Genomic DNA, 14,805 nt, shown 5'->3' with positions numbered 1-14,805 from the left:
CAGGGTTGTGTAGCCTGGGAGGAATATAGGGCTGTTGTCCGCATGTGTAGAGATAGGATCAGGAAAGACAAGGCGCAGGTAGAGCTGAATTTGGCTAGGGATGTGAAAAATAACAAGAAGGGGTTCTACAGGTACATAGGCAAGAGAAGACAAGTCAAGGAGAATGTTCCCCCTCTGGTAAATGAGGATGGAGAATTGGCTTCCTCAGGCATGGAAAAAGCTGAGGTGCTCAATAAGTGCTTTGCCTCAGTCTTCACTAGTGGTCAGGCTCCCTGTGTCTGTCAGGACCCTGAACCTCGAGGTGTGGGTGAGAGGAGCGGATTTTGTCCCACTGTAACAGTGGAACAAGTTCGAGACCTCCTCTTGAAACTGAATGTGTGGATGGCCGGATGACATCCATCCTAGGGTTCTGAGAGAGATGGCTGATGTGGTTGCCGAGCCGCTCTCCATCATGTTTGAAAAATCATGGCTGTCCGGTGAAGTCCCCAGTGACTGGAGAAAGGGAAACATTACTCCCATTTTTAAGAAAGGGAGAAAGGATGACCCGGAGAACTACAGGCCAGTGAGCCTCACCTCTGTGCCTGGGAAGATCATGGAGCAGATCCTCCTAGAAGACATGTTAAGGCACATACGTGACAAGGAGGTGATCCGAGACAGCCAGCATGACTTCACCAAGGGCAGATCTTGCCTGACCAATCTGGTGGCCTTCTACAATGAAGTGACAGCATCGGTGGATGGGAGGAGGGCGATGGATGTCATCTACTTGGACTTCTCCACAGCCTTTGACAGGGTCCCTCATCACATCCTTCTCTCGAAATTGGAGAGGTATGGATTTGAAGGATGGACTGTTTGGTGGGTTAAGAACTGGTTGGCTGGTCGCAGCCAAAGGGTTGTGATAAATGGTTTTATGTCAGAGTGGAGGCCGGTCACGAGTGGTGTTCCCCAAGGCTCAGTCCTGGGACCGGTGCTCTTCAGTGTCTTTATCAATGACATAGACGATGGAATCGAGTGTACCCTCAGCAAGTTTGCAGATGACACCAAGCTGAGCAGTGTAGTCAATACATTGGAAGGAAGGGAAGCCATCCAGAGGGACCTGGACAGGCTGGACAAGTGGGCCCACGAGAACCTAATGAGGTTCAACAAGGCCAAGTGCAGGGTGCTGCACTTGGGCCAGGGCAATCCCAGGTATTTATACAACCTGGGGGAAGAAGTACTTGAAAGCAGCCCTGCGAGAAGCTGGACATGAGCCAGCAGTGTGCGCTGGCAGCCTGGAGGGCCAACTATGTTCTGGGCTGCATTAAAAGAGGAGTGGTCAGCAGGGAGAGGGAGGTGGTGGTCCCCCTCTACTCGGCTCTTGTGAGGCCCCATCTGGAGTACTGTGTCCAGGCCTGGGGCCCCCAGCACAAGAAGGACATGGAGCTCTTGGAACGAGTGCAGAGGAGGGCGACCAAGATGATCAGAGGGCTGGAGCACCTCTCCTGTGAGGAAAGGTTGAGGGAACTGGGCTTGTTTAGTTCGGAGAAGAGAAGGATCCGGGGAGACCTCACTGTGGCCTTCCAATACTTGGAGTATATAAACAGGAGGGGGATCGATTGTTTGTGAGGGCGGATAGCGATAGGACAAGGGGGAATGGTTTTAAGCTGAGACAGGGGAGATTTAGGTTAGATATTAGGAGGAAGTTTTTCACACAGAGGGTGGTGATGCACTGGAACAGGTTGCCCAGGGAGGTTATGGATGCCCCATCCCTGGAGGCATTCAAGGCCAGACTGGACGTGGCTCTGGGCAGCCTGGTCTAGTGGTTGGTGACCCTGCACTTGGCAGGGGGGTTGAGACTCGATGATCTTTGAGGTCCTTTTCAACCCAAGCCATTCTATGATTCTATGATCCCCTCACCTCCACTGCCAATCCTTAAATGAGGTCTGGGAAGGGGTGGATCCCGGCTCCACCTCTTCTGGTCACTCAGGAGCATTGCTTGCACCTGAGCTCCCCTGGCTGGCTCTGCCTTCCCACCAGGTGCTTCATCACTGGTTCGGGTCTTGACTTAGCATTTCCACTACATGCACCCAGACGTGGAATTCAAGACTGACTAAAGCACAGCTCATAGAAAATGAATGTAAGTGTCTTAATGGTGTGGTGGGCACACAGAGCCCAAAATGAGCACACTGGATTACCCCTCCCAAAGCTTCGTCCCTAGCTAGCAAACACAACTAATTCAGAGAATTGATCTCTTGCCCCAGATTGCCCTCAGGAGGCACTGATTTCTCTCCATTAACACTGCAGAAGTCAGCAGAGACAAGCCATCCTTGGCTGAAGCTTGTTGCCAGGAATCTCTTTCCCTGAGTCCCACAGGATCCAACATACTATTTGCAGTACAGACCCAGAGATAAAGGTGCGAACTTCATCTTAGCTTTAAGGATGATGAACTTGCCCATGAATCATGTCATAGAATCACAGAATCACAGAATGGTTGGGTTGGAGGGGACCCTAAAGCCCACCCAGCCCCAACCCCCTGCTATGGGCAGGGCTGTCGCCCACCAGCTCAGGCTGCCCAGGGCCCCATCCAACCTGGCCTGGAGTGCCTCCAGGGATGGGGCATCCACAGCTGCTTAGCAAACTTTGAAAGTGTTTGATGTGATCCTGGGAGCAGAGAAAAGGCTGCTGTCTGTTGATCTTGCAGATCTGGATCAGCGGAGGGTGCCATGTTTAACCTTCAGAAGAAGATTGATTCGGAGACTGGATGGGAGCCAGGGGCTTGGGCAGCATGAGCTGTGCAGCAGGAGTGTGCCTTGGTGCCTGCAGCTTCCTCTCAGAGGGTCCTTCTCCGGGCTTCTGTTTTCACTCCAGAAACGTGTGAGCAGCCTCTGTGGGGGGAAACCAGGCAACGAAGGGAAGAGTTGATGAGGACAAAGACTTAATTAAAAGGATTTGGCTGGGCTGCCTGAGCAGAGACTGGCAGACCTCCCTCAGGCCCTGATGGCAAGGCTAAATCCTCCCCTTCAAACCTGGCCAGTTGTTGGGGCAGGGGAAATTTGTGCAGGGAACATGACAGCAAAGAGGCTCTGCCACTGCATGCTCTGGGGAATCTTCTCAGCGCAAGCAAATGCACCTTGAGACACTGGTGGCAGTGGCCAAATGCTACCACAGCATCATGATCATCACTGCAAAACAAGAGGATTATGTGCTTCCAAGGATGGATTTCTCAGCAAAGAGGGTTTAGGACAGTCTTATTCATAAGGCCAGGGAGAATTTCGTACTGATGAGGTACAAAAGATTTGGGAATGGGACTTACCAATCTGAACATCTGTTTCAGACTTGAAACAGAGCAAAACTGCATTTTGGCTGTTCCTTAAAAAGAAAAGCAAACAAACAAAATGCTTTTAACAGTTTCACTTTGGATCTGTCACATAAGAGTTCAATGGAAAGAAAACTCACCATGCGCTCTTGCCAGCTGGATGGCAGTTTGGTCAGTATCAAACGTTTTTGAGACAAATAATTTCCAAATAGAATAGGCTGTGTTGCATTTCAAAAAGGTCAGCGTGAAGTATTCTGCCGTTGCACAAGGGCTTGGCTTTTTATTTTCTCAATTATAAAATGTCCTTGGGAACATCTCCCTGCAGCCAAGATCTTCCTTTTGATTGAATGGTGTTTTCTCTTGGAAGATGTTCTAAGCAAACATAAAAATGATGAGAAAATGTGACCAGCTCTAATTGCTGCTTTGTGCCAAAAGTGTGCTGACAGCTCTTATCTCAGGGGGAGCAGAAAAAAGAAGGTTGCCTGCTATTCTTTTTCCTGTGATTCAAGTCAGAAGCTGCTCACAAGTTACTGGTGTGAGTTCAGTAGTGATCAAATAAGCCAATCAGCAAAGTGAGATAATAAAGGAATGAGGTGAGGTTGCATCGAGAGACTCACATCCATCCTTAAGAGACCTTTGCAAAAGCCTCCTGGAGCTCCAGCTGCTTGCTGTGACCATCAAGCAGTACTTTTGCATGCATGCTGCTTCTCTTATGGCAGTGTGGCTGTTGTACCTGTGTTCTTTCTGGCCTCTGAGACGGTGCATTTCCTCAATTAGGCTGCTACGCCGTCAGGGCTGGAAGTTGATCATGACCAAAGCACTTCAGTAACAATGAAAGCTGTTGTGCTAGGTGGCAGAGAGAAAAAGGCAGCAGAGCTGGCTCAGAAGCACATAGCAAGTAAGCAGCAAAGCCCAGCTCTCATGATCTGTTCTCTGTTTTGTGGATGATTATTGACCAGTCCTTGTTTTATTGTTGTTGTGCTTCTGTGTGGTTTTTTTTTGTTGTTTTTTTTTTTTTTTTTTTTTTTTTTTTTCTGGTGAAACGCATTGCAGCATTCTCCTTAATGGACAACAAGTCAATTGATTTCTGTATGTCTATCTGATATCTCATATATTTATACACGCATATACAAATAAGCATGCATAAACATGTATACATATACATATATGTGTGTATATATATATATATATATATGAATGTAACCTACAGAATCGGCTCAAAACTGGCACAAGTCTAAAGGAGAGGGAGCACCACTGAGCTTTCTAGATGAACAAGCTGGCTCTGAGAGGCATGCATATACCTGACCCTGTGTGGGGAATGCTGATGTAACCCACCTGGGGCATTGCTTTGGGCTGTTTTCCTTTGCTCAAGCACAGTCTGTTACTTATCACAAAGGTCTAGAGATGGAGGGCTTTGACCCCAGCAAAACAGCTCACTTTAGGGAGATGTCTGTGAGATTACCAGCACTGTGGTCATGTGTGATTGTAGAGCAGATGTGGTAAGTTCCAGCCTCTCTCCTACAAGCCATCTCATAAAGTCTGTCTCCCAGAGTCTTTTCCCACCCTTCTGCTGCCTTTCACAGACAGCTCTGCCATGGCATGGCTGGAGTATCCTGTCAAAGTACACTGGGAGGAATAGTCATACCTTCTGACCATTGCAGGCAGTAGGAGCAACAGAGCTGGTCCACGGCTGATAAATATGAAACATGTGTTGGCCTTGCCTCTTGGCAATAAACTACAACAGTGCAAGCAGCTCCTACTCTCCTTCCCCTGGCACTGCTGTGGATCCGGTGCCTGTGCCATTGAGTGCTGCCCATGATGTCTGAAGCAAAATGCAATGTTCTGTGCCACACCAGAGAAGTGGGACCACGGTTGCAGTGATTGAACTGCCTGCAGGACCATCCTGGTATAGTGACAGCTGTGACCAAAGTCAGGCAGCCAGCAAAGAGCATCCTTTGTGCTCAGCGCCTGCAGAGAGAGCTAACACAGGATGTTAGGAACGGCTGGGCTGGTTTAATCAAGCAAATTGGCTGTCTTGTCATCCTCTCTCCTCAGAGGCCCCACTGGTTGTTGGCTGCCTGTGAATTTCCTTTGCAACTCACCAGGTGGCATTCCCAAAGCTGTGGCCAGAGCATGGCAGCATGCCCAGAGGCAGCTGTCACTGCCACGGGCACCAGGCTGGTGCCTGCCCGTCTGTACCAGCCTCAGTGATGGTGGTGCTCCGGAGCAGCCTGTGTGCCCTCATCCTGCCTCAGCAGGGAGCTCTCGATGCTTGCCCTATGTTGGGTGCTGTGTGGAAGATGGGAGAAATATGTCTCAGTCTGACAGCAATTGCTCAGACAGCAATAAAAAGTGCTCAGCTGTAGCAAGATTCCCGAGTGAAGGCACCGAGAATCAGTGGAGGTATCAGGGGGTTATGAAATCCCATCGGATGGCAGATGTAATGTGGAATTAGTCTCTGACCCAGCACATTATTAGCGGAGAGTCTCTCTGTTCCTGTGAGCTCTGAGACTCTCCAAAAGAGGCTTTTTTTCTCCCCTCTCAGTGAACCTCCAGCACTCCCCATGCACCTTTTGAGACTAATCCACAGTGACATCCTACATTATAAGATTAAGTTGGAGCCTTCAGACCCTGCACTTTGCAGGTTGATATTTTCCCTTGTAGTAAATCTTAGCTATCACTCCAGCCTGTCATCTGGTAAGGATATCAGTGCCACTTCTTCGACACCTCCTGATTGAACATATATGGGATGAAGGTCTTACTTCAGAAAGGGAGGGAAGCAATGAGGCAGCTGCAGTGTTTGGGGGACCGGCTTCTCTCCTTCCTCTCTGGGATGGCAGAGCTCTTTTGTAAACTAGACAGGAGCTCCGTGTCCAAATGCAGGAAGGAAGAGTACTCTTGGTACTCCAAATGTGAAGTTTATTAGAAACAGTCTCCTTTAAGCCTGGAGAGAGCATAAGAGGAGCAATGGTTTCTGAATAACAGGTAACTTTAAGGGGTAAATTCAAGCTGAACGGAATAACAGGTAGGCTAACTCAGTTTCAAAAATCTGCTTTGAAAAAGGAAAGCACCCTGAATCGTTCTCTTAATGCTTCTCCATAGATAGTAAATTTTCACTGGTCTCTCTTTACAGGTCAGTACTTCCTCCTGTCTTCTCCCAGTTCATCACTCACAGCAGATGTATGATCCCTGCCTCTCCTCCTGGGTTGCAACAACCTTTCCCAAAGGAGGGCTTAGAAATGGAAAATAATAATAATCAACCAGCAGCCAACAGTGAATAAAGATCTCGTGCAGAGGGCTTTTTCAGTTCAGCAGCTGCTGACAGCATTTCATAGCCAGTCTTGAATGGTCTGGCCCTGAACAGCAGGAGTCACTGCTATAGCAATTTATGAAAATATTCCTCTATCTGGTTATGTTTTCACAGATCATGGAGGTTTGTGCACTCAGAAATACCAGTGTCATCTGGGTAAGGCAGATGCACACACTGGTGTCTGTGCCAAATTAGCCTGAGCACACAATCGGAAGTTTATGCCAGGTTTGTTCTGGCTCGGAGTAGGCAGGTGGTACCTGGTCTGGCATAAGGCTTATGGATGGAAAGATGACACAACAGCTTATTGTTTTGAATTCATCTTAATGAGCAGAGTGCTTGGCATCCCGTGGCCTAGGGTGGTTTGGAGGTGGTACTCCTATGGCATCAGGCCCAGTGTGTGTCACGCAGGCTATTTACCTGTAACAGGCCACGCATCTCGGGTGACTGCCTTGTTTCAGAGCAGTGTTCCTAGGTTAAGCAACTGAGACTTTTGACTCCATTCGTATGCAGACCCTCCTCCCTTTTGCTACTGAAAGTGGCTAGAAATCCCCCAAAGGTGTCTGAAAAGCCATTTCCTGGATTTGTCAGCCTCGAGTTTTCAACAAGGTCAAACAAGATCATAGACAACCCACTTCTACCTTTGGTTCTTGTTGTTCTTCTTGCTCTCAGATACCTTATGAGTTTTTATGTATTTCCCAGGTTGGGAGCTGGACCAGGACACAGCACAGGGGTACAAATGGGAAAAGGCTCAGATGGAAATCTCTTCATTTAAGTTAAATAAATAATCAGTATTTCCAGTTCACACAGTCTAACACTTCACCTCCATCCAAAGAAAGTGTCACACGGAGCATCAGAAGCTGTATACCATATGTTTTAATAAACTTTATAACCAGCAGAAAAATAGTTTTGGATGTGTTTGTTCTCCTCTCCCCTAAAAAAAAAAGTCAAATCCAACCCAAAACAATGCCAACCCCAAAACAGAAGGAAAATAATTGTCCCAGAGCAAAACAGACACGAAATACAGAGATGGGCACAAAAGTTTTTGAACAAATAAATGATGTTGGTAAAAACATAAGGCAGTGAGCAATAAAATGCTTATTGTCTCAATCAGTTTATCGATTTGTAAAGATATATATGTATGCATACACAGATACATATATATCTATACACATAAATCCTTTGTGGGATGATATCATACATCTGTAAGACAACAAAATAGAAGGGTGACTGTGGGGAAGGAGTAAAGAAGAAAAGAGATGCATTGTTCTAGTCAGTGAATGCTCAGTTCCCTTGCAACATACCATTACTTTTTTATCAAGACATCCATGGTTATTCTGTGTCCTTGGTCCATGGATGAGCCATGAGCTTGTAATCGGAGCGATCCACTTCTATGCTCTGTGTATGAGCAATACCTCAGAAATATATGAAGCATTCCTTCCCCTGGCTAATTCCCATGCTTTTCCGTGTTTTGTAATTTAAAATGGATTAGTATTCCAGTTTGCATTTCCCCCCTGTGTTTCTTGCATTTGCTGCTATGTATGTCTCCACAACAGGGTGGAGCAACTCTGATAAGCAATATGCCATGGGCATGTGCTGTTATCACGGTGTGATTGGATGGAGGAATTCATTGGATTCCATTAGATTCCATGCTACTTTGAACTCACACTCAGTCTGTGGAGTCAAGTCATGCTGTAACCTCAGCTGTGCTGCATTGGGTGGGTCTGTGGGTCACTTCTTAATCCAAAAACAAAGAAAGGAAAGAAAAAATATTTTTTATTTCCTTTTTATCTTCCATAGAAACCTACCAACACAAGAAGAGTAGGCAACACTGTTCTACGCTAGGTCTCTGCTTCACTTTTAGGCAAATGAGTCCTCCATTCAAAAAAAACATACTCTTCCTCCTGTTGTTAAATTGCTCTTTCAGAGAACCAGCCACTGTCCATGCTTTCCCAGATCTCAGTGCCGTGCTCAACAAGCAAAGCACAAGCTCATGCTGGCTGCAAAGTTCAGGTCACCAAGAAGGTATTAAGAGAACAGCTCAGTTTGCCAGCTTCTTGTGAACACCATATTGCAAAGAAGGCAAAGGTAAAATACCCCTCTCCACACCTCCCCCCGTTCCTTTCTTTTCTTTTCTTTTCTTTTCTTTTCTTTTCTTTTCTTTTCTTTTCTTTTCTTTTCTTTTCTTTTCTTTTCTTTTCTTTTCTTTCTTTTCNTTTCTTTTCTTTTCTTTTCTTTTCTTTTCTTTTCTTTTCTTTTCTTTTCTTTTCTTTTCTTTTCTTTTCTTTTCTTTTCTTTTCTTTCTTTTCTTTTCTTTTCTTTTCTTTTCTTTTCTTTTCTTTTCTTTTCTTTTCTTTTCTTTTCTTTTCTTTTCTTTTTCTTTTCTCTTCTTTTCTTTTTCTTTTATTTTCTTCTCTTTTCTTCTCTTTTCCCTGTTCCTTTCTTTTTTTCCTTTTCCTTTTCCTTTTCATTTTCCTTTCTTTTTTCTTTTTTGTTTTCTTTTTCATTTTCTTTTTCTTTCTTCCTTCCCTTGTTCCTTCCTTCCTTCCTTCCTTAACAAGGTTTCATGTAGAGAAGCAGGACTTGTGCATCACAAATATAGTAACTATCCCAGTCTCAGCCAGCTTTCCACCCTACTGTAATGCACAAGCCCATCTTAGCCTGTACCTGCCCCCAGATGGTGTTTATATGTCTCTGGATCTTTTTGGAAAACCATGCAGTCTGATCTGCGGTGGAGTTCTGCAGTGCAGGCGCTGGGTGGCTGGTTGTCCCCCTTTCCTGAGGCTCATAAGTGATTGTTTTTGGACAGATAGGCAATAAGAGCCACCGCCACCCCAACATAGATGCCAGTTCCAATTGTGATGGACAGCACAGCAAGGAAGAGTGCTCGCCGGGAGCTGGAGCTTGCGTGGTGGAAGTCTCCCTTGGCTACAGCTTTGTTTGTCTGCAAGATAAACAACGGCAACAATGCAACATATTTATTTGTTTCATCTGGAAAAGAAAGTAAGATACTCTTTTTTCTTAGCTGAAAAATGCACTGTGATATGTCAGCAAACTGATTGGAAATCAGATACTTTTAAATTGAATTAGATTATTTGTGCAATTAAGATGATGACAGTACCAAAGGCATTTCAAGCAGTATTTTTAAGTGCCTTTAAGCTTAAGCATAGGATTTAATACTATGTGTCATGTTGATTCCTGAGATGGCTCAGCCGTTCCTGGAAAAGTGGGCAGATGGGCTGTGAGCCAAGGATCTGCTTATAAGACTGATTCAAAGCTCTGGTAATGGCATCATATCTTCTATCTAGCTTTGAGTACCTAAGCAGGTGTCTTGAAATCAACTCGTTCAGCTGGAGTTCCCAAAGTTACGTGCCAGGCATTGAGGCTTGACCACAATAAAATTCACAAAGTTGCAGCTTGTTAATATAGCTGAAATAATGGACACAGAAAGCAGAACTGAGCTGATTTGGAACTGTCTCCTGTGGTGATCCCACGGTCACACTGACTTCAACTGGATGGCCCCTGCAGAAAGCTACATCTAGAGTTTCAGATGTATTCAAAATGTGGATCTTCTAACATCCTATTTCCAAACACTTTCAAGAATAAGACCTGAAACAAAAGCAAAATCCCTGCTCAAAGCAGGCAATTGAAAACCAGGATTGGGCAGAACCGATCTACTCGTTGACACGACTGCCTGACGCTTTCTCAGTGGTTCTCAATCTTACGGCCTGATGAAAGGAGGATGTCTTTTTATGGGCAGTGGTGTGATATCGACAGGGTTACCCAGAGGCAGTAGCGGATCTGTTACCTACAAGAAAGGTCTTTTAAAAGCACAGGAGCTCCTTAAGGTCTGAGACAGTCTTTGTTCCCTTGTTACAACAAGTGAGGAATTCTTGATGGTTTAATTGTGTTTCTCCAAAAATGATCATTTTGCTGGGACACTCTCTGCTTCAGAGTCATCTAAGTATCTGGGCAGTTTTTGCTCTATTTTTATCTTTTTTTACTATCTTGCTACTCAGAGCGATTTACGGCAGCCAAATGACAAGCTTCCAAGATGACAAAAAGGCTTCTGGCCTTTCTGTCAGTGACTTTATCAGAACTGTCTCTTCTCATTCATCATCCTAATTTTTTAAGTATAATGCCTTATAAATGTTCCAGGAAGAAACAATGTCAAACAACACATAGTAAAAAAGAGTGGGACCAGGCTGTAGGCAGGAAGAAAACGATGATTTCCAAACAACAGCATATAAACAACTCTCAGGTTTACACTTAGCATCATGCCCTTCAGTTCAGATGGGGAAGGCATCCTATCCACTTTGCAAAGGCAAGACCCTCACCAGGATAACCAATGATTTCAACAATAACTTGCCTGGGACCTTCAGAGACTCAAAAGCAGAGCCCTTTCTGGAAAAAAGCACTGGTGCTTTGAGGATCAAGGACACATTTATTAAGGTTGCTTGAAAGTCTTGATAACGGAAGCATAGAAAACTTTACAAAGAGTTGGTCATTCAGCTCTCCTCAAAGACTTTTTCCAAGCACTTGCTATTCATCAAGGAGTTAATAAAAGCCTTGAACAGAGAGGCTCCTATTCACCAGAGTTAGGTTGGATTTGTCAGGCACAAAGGTAAATTCACAACACTGAAGCTATTTGTGCCTTTGGATAAACAGATGTAAACAGTTTCAACGTCCCCAAAGTGGGAGAAAAGTTTGAGAACGTTGGAATGTTTCAATTTGATATTTCTGAAGTGTCACATTATATTACGGAAAATTCTATAACATTTTGGACAGACCTCTTTTAAAAGAAACTTTCTACAGCTTTCAGGCAGCTTTTTCTTTTTTTCACTTAAAAATAGACCAAAACTCAAAAGCAAAAGAAACCATTAGCCAAAATGTCAAGTAATCTGAAAACCTGACACTATGTCTTGAATGGATTCAATAAAACAAGTTGGATCTACCAAAAAATGACATGTAAAGCAACCCAAAGGGATTCAGAAGGCTGATTTTTGGGCGCTAATAGCCTTTTTTCTGATAGGATCTTCAACACAGAGAAAAATCTGCTCAGAAAGAACCGGATTTTTTATTGGTGAGTTCTTTGAGGATAGTCCTGACCTTTGTGAAAGGATAGCACCTCTGCTGAAAAATGCACCTCCTTGCTAAAATTTTCAGTCCAGACAAAACCAGATGTCTTGCATTAACCATGTGTTGCCACAGAGTTTCTGAATTTTACAGCTTCTGTCATTGTGAAATAGTTTGATTTTGCTTGGGGAAGAGGCCCACACTCCCACAGAAATTCTAATTTCCAATAAAGTGCCTATTGCAAGTGATTTTTTTCTATTAATCTAACGCATATCTTGTGATTTAGCAAAATCAAAGCCTTTCTATATACAATTCCAGGTGTAGAAAGCATTAGTAAGGACACACGGGAAGGACAATTATATGTTCCTCCTTTAGTACATTCAAAAAGATTTCCACTGTGATGGAGAAATCACCACCATGTAAACCGCCCTCCACTAGTGTGGACCAGTCTGAGGAATACTTATGTTTAAGAATATTCTCTGTTTTTATTCTAATTACTAAAATAATCCCATTACTCCCCAGTGTCACTATATGCAAATTACAGCTTTTCTGCAGTTCTGGAAAACAGTTACTATACAAAATGCAATTGTGGCCAGTTTTATTAGGCTAGCATCTGGCAACTAATAAGCAATTTTCTTCAATTTAAAACAAACAAAAACAAACAAAAAACAACAACAAAACACCCCCCAAAAACAACAAAACGAGGACCTTTGGTATCTCTGTGTACTTTGACAAAGTCCCTTTGTGGTAGTAGCTATCCAATGGCATACGGTCTGGCCCATTTGATGCCTGAAGTAAAGAAAGAACACTGCATTTGGGAGTACTCATTCCTGGGATGACTGTGCTCTAGAAAACACCATGTAGGAAATGCAGATGAGAAGGTGAAAGAAGGTGAAAACAATGGTCATTAAACCTAAAAAGAAACCAAGATATCTAAATGAATCACAGAATCATTAAGGTTGGAAAAAAACACTAAGATCATCACGTCCAACCATCAACCCATCCCCACCATGCCCACTAGCCATGTCCCCAAGTGCCACGTCTCCACATTTCTTGAACACCTCCAGGGACGGTGACTCCACCACTTCCCAAATGGTGAAAGACAGGATGATGCTGTTTCCACTTCCACGGGAGAACACCATCTCAGGTGCCCACAGTGCTTGTGACAGACATAGTCCGTACATGCTGAAGTGCCACATGTACTGCAGTCTGCTCAGAAGCCTTGACTAAAATGACAAGACTCTGCATCCATCCAGATGTTTCCACTCGTTAGACTGGGTAACACAGACCACTAGGGCCTTTGCCAAGCTCCTTGGCTGATGTGCCAATGGTACAGAGGCAGTGTTCTTCCAGCCATTATTACCCAGTCTGGAAATGGACTTCTGGGACCTCCTCTTGGGGCAGCCAGCTTTCATGTCACTGAAGCGGCTGATAAAATATTTGCTTTCATTTTTTCTTTTCCCTGAAAAGCATGTCCCTAGCTATTAATATTACCCAGCTGAATACTTAGCTGGCATTAACTGGCTTATCATGCTTGATTCTGGAGGGTAATATAATATAGAATATAAAATAGAATGGCTTGGGTTAGAAGGAACTTCAAAGACCATCTAGTTTCACCCCCCAGCCATGGGCAGGGCTGTCACCCAGCAGCTCAGGCTGCACAGGAACCCATCCAACCTGGCCCTCCAGGGATGGGCATCCACAGCTTCTCTGGACAGCCTGTGCCAGTGCCTTGCCACCTTCCCTCTGAAAAACCTCCCCCGACATCTAATTAAGTCTCCCCTCTAGTTTAAAACCATTTCTCCTCTATTACTATCTATCACTATCTACCTGCATAAAAAGTTGTTTTCCCTCCGGTTTATTATCTCCTTTTAAGTATGTCAAAGACTGGTGCAATAATAAAGATCCAAATGCCCTATTAACAAAGGCTTTGATTCACTAAATCATATTCAAGATAAATGCCTTAATTTAAGTAGTAAGTTCTGCAAAACAGTTATACTAATGGGCTTAAAAGAGGGTGCAGAAGAAAGCACTTTTCCTAATCAGAATTATATAATCTGTGGAGTTTTATGGCATTTCCTCCCTTCCTTGGCAAGATTGTGTCTGACAGTCAGATGATTGATGAATCAATTTAATGCAGTCTTTGGTCAGCAGTGGGACCAACAGGTTTGATAAACAGGGCATGGAATGAGTGCAAGAGACAGGATGAGTTATGAGTGGGGAAAAATTCATCACATCAAGACCAGGCTCCCTCACTGCACAGCCAGAAGATGACATACTTTTCTTGCAAAAGGTTTATATCCCTGGACTAACCCTGGCTCTTGGTTTGTGGATGTCCAGATATGACTGCTGACCTGCCAGCTATGGACATAGGCTGCCATGAAGAATAAGGTGCTCCAAAGCTGAAAACAGGGGCTAGAATGAGCACCTGCCTCCTGTAGGCTTTGGAAGTAAGCTGGGCAAAGGGCAGGGGTGGGAAATGAGGGCTTGGAAAAGGGGTACAGAGACTTCAAAGTGTTTTCTTTGTTTCACTAGCAAAATGAATATCCCATTTAGAAACACTTTCAAGGAACTTCCCTGGAGCTCCCACTTGAGCTTCTGCAAAACATATTCATCATGTTTCTGGGCTGCATGTTTTATGGAGTGAGGGAAAATGGATACTGTACCTCTACAGATGCAAGGCCAAAACACTCTGCTGCATCCCACAGTGACTCATATATCATACTCACAAAATACCTTGTCATAAATTGTATCTGGAGACAAGAAACACATTGATCACATTTATTAATCCTGCTTCATCTGCCCGAGGCTGGAGAGCAGGACTGGCCGTATGTGGTAGGAAAGGGAATCCTGACATATTTGATCAGGTGGCAGGAGGATTTATTTTCATTTTATGGGGTGAAATATCCAGCAGGGAATGGGGATGTGCGGTTTACACACTTGCTGGCCAGATCGAGAGTCCTACTTCAAGTGCGGTGCAAATATATGCCACAGAACAAGGAGTGACTCATACAGAAGCTGCTTCTGTTTTCTCCTCTCCTCTCCCTCTCCTCTCCCTCTCCTCTCCCTCTCCCCTCCTCTCCCCTCCTCTCCCCCTCCTCTCCCTCTCCTCACTCAATCGTATTTGGCT

At 44.6% G+C, this 14,805-nt stretch overlaps 1 protein-coding gene across 6 annotated transcripts in view; it reads right to left on the bottom strand.

Moving 5' to 3' along the window:
• SYNDIG1 (synapse differentiation inducing 1) overlaps nt 9,083-14,805 on the bottom strand; it is a 114,128-nt gene continuing 108,405 nt past the window's right edge. For all 6 annotated transcript variants that reach the window (XM_021392146.1, XM_021392144.1, XM_021392148.1 and 3 more), the window contains one exon: nt 9,083-9,543. In XM_021392146.1, coding sequence (XP_021247821.1) covers nt 9,385-9,543 — 159 coding nt within the window. In that variant the 3' untranslated portion in view covers nt 9,083-9,384. The remainder of the gene's footprint in view (nt 9,544-14,805) is intronic.

The sequence above is a fragment of the Numida meleagris genome, chromosome 3 (assembly GCF_002078875.1).
Source record: "Numida meleagris isolate 19003 breed g44 Domestic line chromosome 3, NumMel1.0, whole genome shotgun sequence".
In the NCBI taxonomy this organism is placed as follows: domain Eukaryota; kingdom Metazoa; phylum Chordata; class Aves; order Galliformes; family Numididae; genus Numida; species Numida meleagris.
Note: the sequence above shows the minus strand (reverse complement) of the source record. Positions and strands in the feature narration are given on the sequence as shown.